Here is a 12,145-nt window from a genome sequence, read left to right on the forward strand (position 1 = left end):
AGGAGGCGATGACTGGCTTGCAACTCCGCTGCATTTATTTATATAAAACAACTCAACTTCGGTCACTGTTGGCCGTCACCACGCCGAACGAACACTTCCGTATACACGGCCCCCCAAAACTCGGGTTGTCTCGCGTAACTACAGCTGGTAACAGAGCATAACGTGAACACATGCAACATCTGCATAACTGATTAACTAATAACATTAACTCAGCTCATTACACTACTTTAAAACGGACGTTGACATAATGTTGGCGAGGATTTCCATCGGAGTCTGAATCCGGGTTCAAAAATCCCGATTTTTGTAACCATGAACGAGCTGTCTCGTTGATACGGTCAAATGGACTGCAGTGATTGGATGTCGTGCAGGCAGCGCTCTCTGCATACAGGTGGCGCACATTTCATTGACAGATGCAGATAAACAGAGCGGCGCGGCCGTGTGAAAATGTTTTCCCCCTGTTTTCATGGGAAGTAGCAAGTCTTCTCGAGTCAAAAGGCTCGAGTCCAAGTGAAGTCACGAGTCATCGATGTTAAAGTCCAAGTCGAGTTGCAAGTCTTTGTACGTCGAGTCGAGTCTCAAGTCATCAAATTCATGACTCGAGTCTGACTCGAGTCCAAGTCACATGACTCGAGTCCACACCTCTGGTGAATACGTTCCTGTCAATAATTATTGTGAATGTAATCCAATTGTAATAAATAGAGTACATTTTACTCTGCTTGTGTAATAAAGAACAGTAGTAGTTAATAGTTAAGCAAATTGTGTGGATTGTGCTGAACTTCTCAGGAAGGACAAGGGACACTGAACCTATTATCACTCAGGATGTGTATTTCAGATAATGTTGTGAGATGGGTTTTAGAACAACTTGTGTTTGTAGTAGGCAATTTATAGGTGCTCAATGAGTTTGTTTGATTATGTTTGATTTATTGAACTGGGACCTCTTACAGGTCTGGGCTCTTCACACGGCCCCTAAAGGTGTTAATGTAAAATACAAGTTAATGTAAAATTACAAGTTCATCACATTGGATCTCTATATTAACCAGGATCCAACAAGTCACCAGCATTGGTCCTATTTAAGAGGACGCAGGTAGGCGTAGTTTCCTTTATAGTAAACCCAGAAGCCTGGGTACACAGGCTCAGTGAATGTGGTGTTAAAGGTGTAGAGGTGTGTCAGTGTGTCGGAGGAGACTTTGTAGAAGGACAGGTGGCCCGCAGGCCAGTCCAGATACACACCGAGTGTTGAGCAGCCATCACACAGGAAATAAGATCCCCACACCCATCCATTGTGCCATGCACGGAGTGCGTGTTTTACATTTGTAGCCCGCTGGCCAAAAGCCCACGATTCTTTATTATTTCCAAATTCGCAACAGTAACCATTTCCCTTTCTTTTGATTGTCTTGTATGCAACAGCTACATAAATACGTCTTGAAGCAGAAGCATTATCCCACTCTACCTCCCAGTAATGGCGCCCAGATAAACCCTCTCCGCACAACACCTGAGTGTATTTATCAAACCTCTCTGGATTATCAGGATATTTCTGCCATTTTGATCCACTTGTTACTTTCTTGTTTCCATCAGACAGAACAAGGTAATTGTTGGCAGTGTTTGGGTCCAGGGTGAGATCACAGGCATCTGATGGAGAAAACCAAACAAATTAAGGTTTATAGTTTCTGCAGAACACCCATTAGAACAGTGTATTTGACTTAAAAGCATAAATAAACCTACACAACATCAGATCTCTTCTGTCCGTCATCTTTTCTGGATAAAGGTCGGATCCTGAAAAATCTTCACTGACCAGAATGCCCTGCTTGTAATGGTAGATAGTTGCTCCTTTGAATTTCTCATTTGGAATGGCTGCAATGAGGAAACGGATCCGGTTGTTGTTGGTCTTTGCTTTGCAAAAGTCTTGGAAAACTTTGGCTTTTTTTCTCATAAAGGTCAAGACTTCATCTGAGTTGAACCATTCGTCTTCAGAGGTACTCCCCAATCTAAGAGTGTCCAAATATGTGGTCATCTCATCAAGGTAAGTGTCGCTCCGTTTGGTGGAGGTGAAAACGAAGCACAAAGTATTGTCTACATCTGCAGCAAGAACCTCTCTGTCGAGCTCAGACTGATTTTTGACGATCTTTGTTCCCTCCATGGTCTCTACACAGGATCTGATGACGTTGATTTCTCTCTCCTTATCATCCAGCCACTTCATTAGTTTTTCTTGACTGAATGGGGACTTGTCTCTCTTTTCAAAGTTTTTTTCTAATGAGCTCTCATCTTCTTTACCTTCACGGATGGAAGAGAGTTTCTCCTTCATGGTCCCCTGGAGGTTTGATGTATAGAGGTGACACAACTTCTGGAAAGTTGTTAACTCTTCTTTAATATGTGGAAAGTTCTGTACAGCTCTGTCTTCCAGAGATTCATTGCTCCTCATTTGGATTTCCACCAAATTTTCAAGAGTACGCTGCATCTTCACCACCAGTCGAATGCTGATCTCACTCGTCAGCTTAGCAGCTTCTGGACATAAATTAGTCAGTGGCATCAGCCAGACCTTCATTGGGACAGCTTTCTCTCCATTTTCCCCCAGTAACTGTGGAAGTTGTCCAAAGGTCTTCACTGCTTCTTCATATGTTAAAGGGATGCTTTGAAGGGTGAAGTCTCCAAAGAATTTGCAGGAAACTTTAGCACTCAGGTTTTTTTCTTCCTTTGTCAGATTGTTGTCAACAGGGCCCCCACTACTAAGTGAGGGGATCTTTGTTACCATAGCTTTCATGCTGTACCCGATTTCTCCAACCTTGCTGACTTCCAACTTTTCACTGTCAAAAACAAAGAAAGCATTTGCCCCATAAAGGATGCCTGTGACTATGTGTGTTGCAGAGCTCTTGATGATAACGTCCTTTTGTTGGGGTTCTAAGGTCATCAGGTCAGTTAATGACAACTGTTCCAAGCGGGTTGTAGATTTGTACTGACCAGTCACTCTGCTCTGATTCTTGAATTCTTTGTGATCTTTCAAATATTTGGCAGATCCTTCCACGTCAATCAGTCCAAAAAGGTAGCTGGCCTTCAGAGAAGAATTAACCTCTAACAGAGAGGACTTGGATTCAATGGAGTCAGATTCAGTAATGAAAAAATTACTGCTGGGTTTAGGACTTTTTATCATCTTCCCTTGGAGAGTTTTATCATCCCACAACGTCAAACCTTTAAAAAATGGAAAATACAAAGTTGTAGGATCATTTTGTGAAAATAAATTAACTGAATCAATCTGAAAAATAGAAAGGAAAAAGTGACCACCTTTAGAAGAAGAGAAAAGTGAAAACCAAATAATGTATTCTTTTACTTGTGGTCATGTTCAACATTCATTTAAATAGTTTGCCAATTAAATGTCCCAAAATACACACAGCCAGCTAACTAGCTGTTTGATTCCAAAAGAGCAAGAAACACAGACACGTTTGACCAGAAAAACAACAATTAAATTGTCTAATTAATCAGCTAATAATACAGCATGCTTCTATAAAAACTAAAAACTAATGGATGTTCACAACTCTGTTGATACTCTGTTGATAATTCCTTTAATAATGAAAAATAATGTTAAAAAGGAGAGGAGTAAATAGGAAAATGATTTCAAAGTCCATTTAAGCCAGTGATTCCACAAACCTTCAGGATATAGGAAAATTGTACAACCCCCCTCAATAAGAAAAACAAAAAAATGTTTTATTCTTTTTCTTTATTTTAAACAATTGTATAGTCATGGTTATGTCTTAACCATGACCCCAGAGAAGCAACAACCTCCCTGTCTGCCCACTGCGCCCGTGACCCCCAGTTTGGGAACCACTGCTTTAAGCAAAGCTGTAAAAGACAGTTATACAGATAGATTATTTTAATATTAATCCAAGAATTACCTGTGATCAGTGCATCTCTTTGAGCATCATAGAGCATTCCCAGGGTGAAAGGTCGACCCAGAGCAGCAACTTCCATTTGGTTTGAAGCCATTTCACCAACCTGATGAGAAAAGCTTTACATTTTAAAGCATGGGGAAGTTGTGATGATCAGACGAGTCTTGTGAGAGTCTTCTGGTCGTTCAGCTGGAGCGTCCAGAGTGATGATCTGTGATGTCGTCTGACTGCTTTAATTCTGTCGGAGATTCTGTGACTTTGCACATGACACGCCCTCACGTGTTACTTTTGCCGTATCTTAACATTGTCTAAAATCCTCCCAAGTTATGAGTCAAACTCCACCCACCAAAAAACATCTTCATTGATAACCTTGTCACCTGTGGGCATCGGTGATCATCATGATTTAATATAAAGTTAGGCAGGGATAAATTATAGTATTTAGTAAATTGTTAAAATACTGTTTCATTTTGCTGTTCCTCTTTAAAAGGTAAATATACACAATCCCAGCTCATCATGACTCCTTGTTCTCATGGCCTTCCATTTTTATCACTAAAAGCTTCTTTTATAGATTTGAGAAAAAATACATTAATGACAAATGACAAACTTCACTGGGTAAAAATGTACTGTATTTATTGCATTCTATTTAGATGAGCTATTATTACAAAATCAAGAGTGTTTACTGACCTTGAGCCAGTGTTTCTCAAAGTCTGGGGCACATACCTGTTGTGCTGTGGTCCCTAATCTTTTTTCCCCTCAGACTGGTTAGACAACATTTCTTGGACTGGTATTCAAGGTGTGGTGGAAAAACACGACGGAATGAAAACATATGATTGGCATGAAACAAGTTTTTAAGAACGACTCCCGATACTGCCGGTTAAGTGAAGCGTTCTTTTTTTGTTTGAAGTTATAGGCTCTTCTTCTATCCCCTTCATCTGTTTCCTCTTTCCAAAGTAGCACTCCAAAGATCTTTTGCTCTTTATTTAAGTATTGCAGTAATCATCACATGGCCGAGACAATGGTATTGAAATGTGTCAAAAAGGACAAGTGCATGTAATTGGGAGAGAATCTGGTCTTTGATTGTAGCCGACCCCTCTCACCCCGGACATGAACTGTTTGTGCCCCTTCCATCCGGCAGGAGGCTGAGGTCCATCAGGACAAAGACCTCCCGCCACACTAACAGTTTCTTCCCTTCGGCAGTCGGGCTCATCAACAGAGCCCGGGCCCCCCCTGACTGACTCTCACTCCCATGTACATTCACTTTGTCACTTTCACTTGTCACTTTCTGTTTAGCTGGTGCACTTTATCTTTATTTTTTATTTTATCTTTATTTCTCAACTTAATAACCCATAGCTTTAGCGTACTAACCCATGGCATATATTTTTTTATACTTTTATTTTATTTTTATCTTATTGCTGCACTACGTTGTCATTATTGTACTGTCTTCCGTCATGCACCAACCGCCAAGTCAAATTCCATGTATGTCTAACATATAATAGCAATAAACGTTTCCTGATTCCTGATTCCTGATTTCTTCAAACTCTAGATACAAAATGCACAACAGTCTTCACTTGTAACACAGGCTCTGCAATGTTCATAAAGTTGCTCTGCACAATCATATATTTAAAGAAAACTTTCACATGTGGGTTCATTGGTTCAAACAACCGTAACATTAGTTTGGATCACCAACACACAAGATACCCATTGTTTCACAATTTTGTTGTTTGTACAATCATTCAATATTTCTGTACAAAATAGATGATACAGATTTCATTCTTGTGCTAAATCTAAATACATCCCTGTAAAAGTACTACTGTAGTAAAAATAGTACAGGCACAGTGGAATCATTGAACACAATTTGACTGTTATGAAATACAATACAAACTACTTCTGTTCCACACCTGGGAGGGAAAAAGCTTTGATTACCTACATGTACATGTTTATCCGGTCTTGTGGATCTGGCAACAGGTTCTTATCCACATCACAATAGATGTTTTCATCAGCCAAAGAAAGGTTACTATCGTATATCTTCCACCTCCATGAGGAGAATTCCTCAATAGGGTTAAGGAAAGAAGAGTATGGGGGCAAATACAGGCCAGTAGATTGTGCATGGGGAGTAATTACAACAAAGTGATGATCTGTGATGTCGTCCGACTGCCACAAACTGCAAAACACTGTGTATTTGCAGGATATTCTTCATATGCTAACACACTGCTTATAAAACTGATACAACTACATTCAAATTAGAATGATGACAAATTTCAAACATCTCTGCAGTGATTATTTTGAAATATAGAAAATCTAGGGTAAAATCAAAGAATTATCAGTCCAAGCTGTCGTGGTCTGGTGGTGCCCCTCCCACCAATTGACCTGCACGGTTGAAAGGCATCTCGCTAATCAAGCTCCAGGCCTTATATTCTCATTCTGTCAAGCTCAGGGTGCCACAGTCAGTCTCTCATTCGGGTTATCACTCACAGACCAATGGCCAATCAGGACATGGGGGCTAAGCTACGATGTGTGTGACCACCACCAATCCCACCACCTGGAGCGCGCAGCTCGGGTGGATTGAATACGCTCCTAATTCCCTGACCAGCACTGCCACAGGTTTGTCTCGAAACAGTCGCCTCTAGAGGGTGGCATAGCTGTCCCATCTGTCCAGATGCACCTCCGCTGCTGCTGTAAGGTCTAATGAAATACAGTAAATGTGAACATGGTCTCGCCTTGAGAGGCTAGTCTGAGGCTGCAGCCAAATCTTCACCGCTCAATAGATGCACCAATGGTACTAAATTTATTTGGCAGAACAACAGGTGAGATGATACATTTTACAGTACAATACAGAGTCTACATTTCCTATTACAATACAGTAATTGTCTTTTACTGACTCTCTCACTCACTGCACATACTTTGTCACTTTCACTTGTCACTTGTTACTTTCTGTTTAGCTGGTGCACTTTCTTTTTAAATTTATCTTTATCTTAACTTACTAACCCATAGCATATATTTGATTATATTTTTATCTTATTGCTCCACTACGTTGTTCATTATTGTACTGTCTTCCGTCATGCACCAACCGCCAAGTGAAATTTCATGTATGTCTGACATGTGATGGCAATAAACGCTTCCTGATTCCTGACTGTAGGATCCAACGGTTGCCTTAGAGAGGAAGGAGAGCCTGAAACCTTTCAAATGTGCAGGAAAACCAATTCAGATTCATTTTTATTGCATAAGTATGCTTTAGTACATTCAATAGATCTAAAATTGTTTATTCTGTTATGAAATCTTCATATGAAAATTCATTCAAACTTTCAATAAAAGTTCATAATTGATGTAATGCTCCCTGTTTCTAGTGTTCTTTAGGTCAGTGTGTTATGAGTGACATGTATGTTTACTGAATGAGAATCTGCTTCCAGTGATTGGTGGAACAAGCTTATTTTGAGACATGTATGAAGTGTTTTGTTGGTCTGAGTGAGTTTTGTAGGTTTAACTGTTTGGCCAAAATGAATCTAGGAAATGCAGACTGTGTGAAGAGTTTTGAAAGTGTGGTTTCAGTATTGAACAATGCTTCCAAGCAATTTGAAGAGAAACTGTAAAATCCTTTTTCATTTTGCATTTCGTCTTTAAAAGGTAAATATGCACAATCCCAGCTCATCATGACTCCTTGTTCTCATGGCCTTCCATTTTTATCACAAAGAGCTTCTTTTATAGATTTCCACATAAAAAAATACATTAAAAATGACTTCACTGGGTAAAAATGTACTATATTTATTGCATTCTATTTAGATGAGCGATTACTAAATCTAGAGTGTTTACTGACCTTTAGCCAGTGTTTCTCAAAGTGTGGGGCACATACCTGTAGTGCTGTGGTCCCTGATCTTTTTCCCCTCAGACTGGTTAGAGAACATTTCTTGGACTGGTATTCAAGGTGTGGTAGAAAAACACGACGGGATGAAAAGCGATGATCGGCATGAAAACAAACACACAGCGCAGAGTGCGTGAGAATTACCCGACGAGATTAAAAGCGACTCCCGATACTGCCGGTTACAGTAACGCTTATTCACCACGTAACATTTAGAGGGGCGCTGTTTTACATCATAAAACGCTCGATAATGAATGAAGAGAGACTAATAGGAGACGAGAGAGATGCACCACAGAGGTATTACGTAAACTGTTAAAAATTGTTTTTATTACATTACAAATCATTAATGGTGATTAAATAAGTTATATTCTGAATTAAAGTGAAGAAGCCTGGCTTCCCTTGGCCTCTGCAAGAAAACGGACAGGGTTCCAATCTGAGCTTTCTGAGGCTGGTAACTGTCGTGATTTTATCCTCGGCAGCAGAGGTAACTCTCGGTCTTCCTGCCTGAGAGCCAGTTCCATCAGAACGTTGGATGCATTTTCACAGGGCCTCTGTGAATATACTTAGTTGAGTTGATACTCACATACTTAGTTGAGTCAACTGAAATATTATGCATGCGCTTCTCTGAACTTAATAGTTTGGCACAGTTAAACTTAACATTTTGCAGGTTTTAGTTACTTTGCCTAGAAAAATAAAGTGAAACGGCTAACTTATTTTACAGTACACACACATTTGACTCATTACATTTGACAAAGTGTTTATTCACTTTTTAATACATACAAACTGGAACTTAAGAAGTAGTGAATAAGTTCCTCTTGAAAGTTATTGTGAGTTATTGTGTTACTCTTTTGGTGTAATGAACAGAAAAATAAGTTTAGTCCGTTAAGACAAGATGTGGGTTGTCCTGAACTTCTCAGGACGGACAAAGGGACCCTGAAAGCATTATCACTCAGAATGTGTGTTTGTTGTCAGATCATCTTGTGAAATGGGTCTAACACAACTCGTGTCTGTAGTATGTAATTTATATTCACTTAATGAAGTGTGTTTTAAAAAGCACAAGGTGATTGATTCCTAAAACTGGGACCTCTCATAGGTCTTGTTCGCTTCCAGGACTTTGAAAGAAAGAAAAGATTGTAGAAAGATTGTAGCCGACCCCTCCCACCCTGGACATGAACTGTTTGTGCCCCTTCCATCCGGCAGGAGGCTGAGGTCCATCAGGACAAAGACCTCCCGCCACACTAACAGTTTCTTCCCTTCGGCAGTCGGGCTCATCAACAGAGCCCGGGCCCCCCCTGACTGACTCTCACTCCCATGTACATTCACTTTGTCACTTTCACTTGTCACTTTCTGTTTAGCTGGTGCACTTTATCTTTATTTTTTATTTTATCTTTATTTCTCAACTTAATAACCCATAGCTTTAGCGTACTAACCCATGGCATATATTTTTTTATACTTTTATTTTATTTTTATCTTATTGCTGCACTACGTTGTCATTATTGTACTGTCTTCCGTCATGCACCAACCGCCAAGTCAAATTCCATGTATGTCTAACATATAATAGCAATAAACGTTTCCTGATTCCTGATTCCTGATTTCTTCAAACTCTAGATACAAAATGCACAACAGTCTTCACTTGTAACACAGGCTCTGCAATGTTCATAAAGTTGCTCTGCACAATCATATATTTAAAGAAAACTTTCACATGTGGGTTCATTGGTTCAAACAACCGTAACATTAGTTTGGATCACCAACACACAAGATACCCATTGTTTCACAATTTTGTTGTTTGTACAATCATTCAATATTTCTGTACAAAATAGATGATACAGATTTCATTCTTGTGCTAAATCTAAATACATCCCTGTAAAAGTACTACTGTAGTAAAAATAGTACAGGCACAGTGGAATCATTGAACACAATTTGACTGTTATGAAATACAATACAAACTCCTTCTGTTCCACACCTGGGAGGGAAAAAGCTTTGATTACCTACATGTACATGTTTATCCGGTCTTGTGGATCTGGCAACAGGTTCTTATCCACATCACAATAGATGTTTTCATCAGCCAAAGAAAGGTTACTATCGTATATCTTCCACCTCCATGAGGAGAATTCCTCAATAGGGTTAAGGAAAGAAGAGTATGGGGGCAAATACAGGCCAGTAGATTGTGCATGGGGAGTAATTACAACAAAGTGATGATCTGTGATGTCGTCCGACTGCCACAAACTGCAAAACACTGTGTATTTGCAGGATATTCTTCATATGCTAACACACTGCTTATAAAACTGATACAACTACATTCAAATTAGAATGATGACAAATTTCAAACATCTCTGCAGTAATTATTTTGAAATATAGAAAATCTAGGGTAAAATCAAAGAATTATCAGTCCAAGCTGTCGTGGTCTGGTGGTGCCCCTCCCACCAATTGACCTGCACGGTTGAAAGGCATCTCGCTAATCAAGCTCCAGGCCTTATATTCTCATTCTGTCAAGCTCAGGGTGCCACAGTCAGTCTCTCATTCGGGTTATCACTCACAGACCAATGGCCAATCAGGACATGGGGGCTAAGCTACGATGTGTGTGACCACCACCAATCCCACCACCTGGAGCGCGCAGCTCGGGTGGATTGAATACGCTCCTAATTCCCTGACCAGCACTGCCACAGGTTTGTCTCGAAACAGTCGCCTCTAGAGGGTGGCATAGCTGTCCCATCTGTCCAGATGCACCTCCGCTGCTGCTGTAAGGTCTAATGAAATACAGTAAATGTGAACATGGTCTCGCCTTGAGAGGCTAGTCTGAGGCTGCAGCCAAATCTTCACCGCTCAATAGATGCACCAATGGTACTAAATTTATTTGGCAGAACAACAGGTGAGATGATACATTTTACAGTACAATACAGAGTCTACATTTCCTATTACAATACAGTAATTGTCTTTTACTGACTCTCTCACTCACTGCACATACTTTGTCACTTTCACTTGTCACTTGTTACTTTCTGTTTAGCTGGTGCACTTTCTTTTTAAATTTATCTTTATCTTAACTTACTAACCCATAGCATATATTTGATTATATTTTTATCTTATTGCTCCACTACGTTGTTCATTATTGTACTGTCTTCCGTCATGCACCAACCGCCAAGTGAAATTTCATGTATGTCTGACATGTGATGGCAATAAACGCTTCCTGATTCCTGACTGTAGGATCCAACGGTTGCCTTAGAGAGGAAGGAGAGCCTGAAACCTTTCAAATGTGCAGGAAAACCAATTCAGATTCATTTTTATTGCATAAGTATGCTTTAGTACATTCAATAGATCTAAAATTGTTTATTCTGTTATGAAATCTTCATATGAAAATTCATTCAAACTTTCAATAAAAGTTCATAATTGATGTAATGCTCCCTGTTTCTAGTGTTCTTTAGGTCAGTGTGTTATGAGTGACATGTATGTTTACTGAATGAGAATCTGCTTCCAGTGATTGGTGGAACAAGCTTATTTTGAGACATGTATGAAGTGTTTTGTTGGTCTGAGTGAGTTTTGTAGGTTTAACTGTTTGGCCAAAATGAATCTAGGAAATGCAGACTGTGTGAAGAGTTTTGAAAGTGTGGTTTCAGTATTGAACAATGCTTCCAAGCAATTTGAAGAGAAACTGTAAAATCCTTTTTCATTTTGCATTTCGTCTTTAAAAGGTAAATATGCACAATCCCAGCTCATCATGACTCCTTGTTCTCATGGCCTTCCATTTTTATCACAAAGAGCTTCTTTTATAGATTTCCACATAAAAAAATACATTAAAAATGACTTCACTGGGTAAAAATGTACTATATTTATTGCATTCTATTTAGATGAGCGATTACTAAATCTAGAGTGTTTACTGACCTTTAGCCAGTGTTTCTCAAAGTGTGGGGCACATACCTGTAGTGCTGTGGTCCCTGATCTTTTTCCCCTCAGACTGGTTAGAGAACATTTCTTGGACTGGTATTCAAGGTGTGGTAGAAAAACACGACGGGATGAAAAGCGATGATCGGCATGAAAACAAACACACAGCGCAGAGTGCGTGAGAATTACCCGACGAGATTAAAAGCGACTCCCGATACTGCCGGTTACAGTAACGCTTATTCACCACGTAACATTTAGAGGGGCGCTGTTTTACATCATAAAACGCTCGATAATGAATGAAGAGAGACTAATAGGAGACGAGAGAGATGCACCACAGAGGTATTACGTAAACTGTTAAAAATTGTTTTTATTACATTACAAATCATTAATGGTGATTAAATAAGTTATATTCTGAATTAAAGTGAAGAAGCCTGGCTTCCCTTGGCCTCTGCAAGAAAACGGACAGGGTTCCAATCTGAGCTTTCTGAGGCTGGTAACTGTCGTGATTTTATCCTCGGCAGCAGAGGTAACTCTCGGT

General features: G+C 39.7%; 1 protein-coding gene across 1 annotated transcript; it reads right to left on the reverse strand.

Moving 5' to 3' along the window:
• Positions 1 to 755: 755 nt before the first annotated feature.
• On the reverse strand, positions 756 to 4,064 carry LOC119198681 (neoverrucotoxin subunit alpha-like). Its single transcript, XM_037456107.2, has 3 exons — positions 3,885 to 4,064; positions 1,723 to 3,183; positions 756 to 1,629 (listed from the first exon to the last, which is right to left on the reverse strand). The coding sequence occupies exons 1-3, from the start codon at positions 3,973 to 3,975 to the stop codon at positions 1,067 to 1,069; spliced, it is 2,115 nt and encodes a 704-aa protein (XP_037312004.1). The 5' UTR covers positions 3,976 to 4,064; the 3' UTR covers positions 756 to 1,066.
• Positions 4,065 to 12,145: the final 8,081 nt, after the last annotated feature.

This window comes from Pungitius pungitius, chromosome 19 (genome assembly GCF_949316345.1).
Source record: "Pungitius pungitius chromosome 19, fPunPun2.1, whole genome shotgun sequence".
In the NCBI taxonomy this organism is placed as follows: Eukaryota; Metazoa; Chordata; class Actinopteri; order Perciformes; family Gasterosteidae; genus Pungitius; species Pungitius pungitius.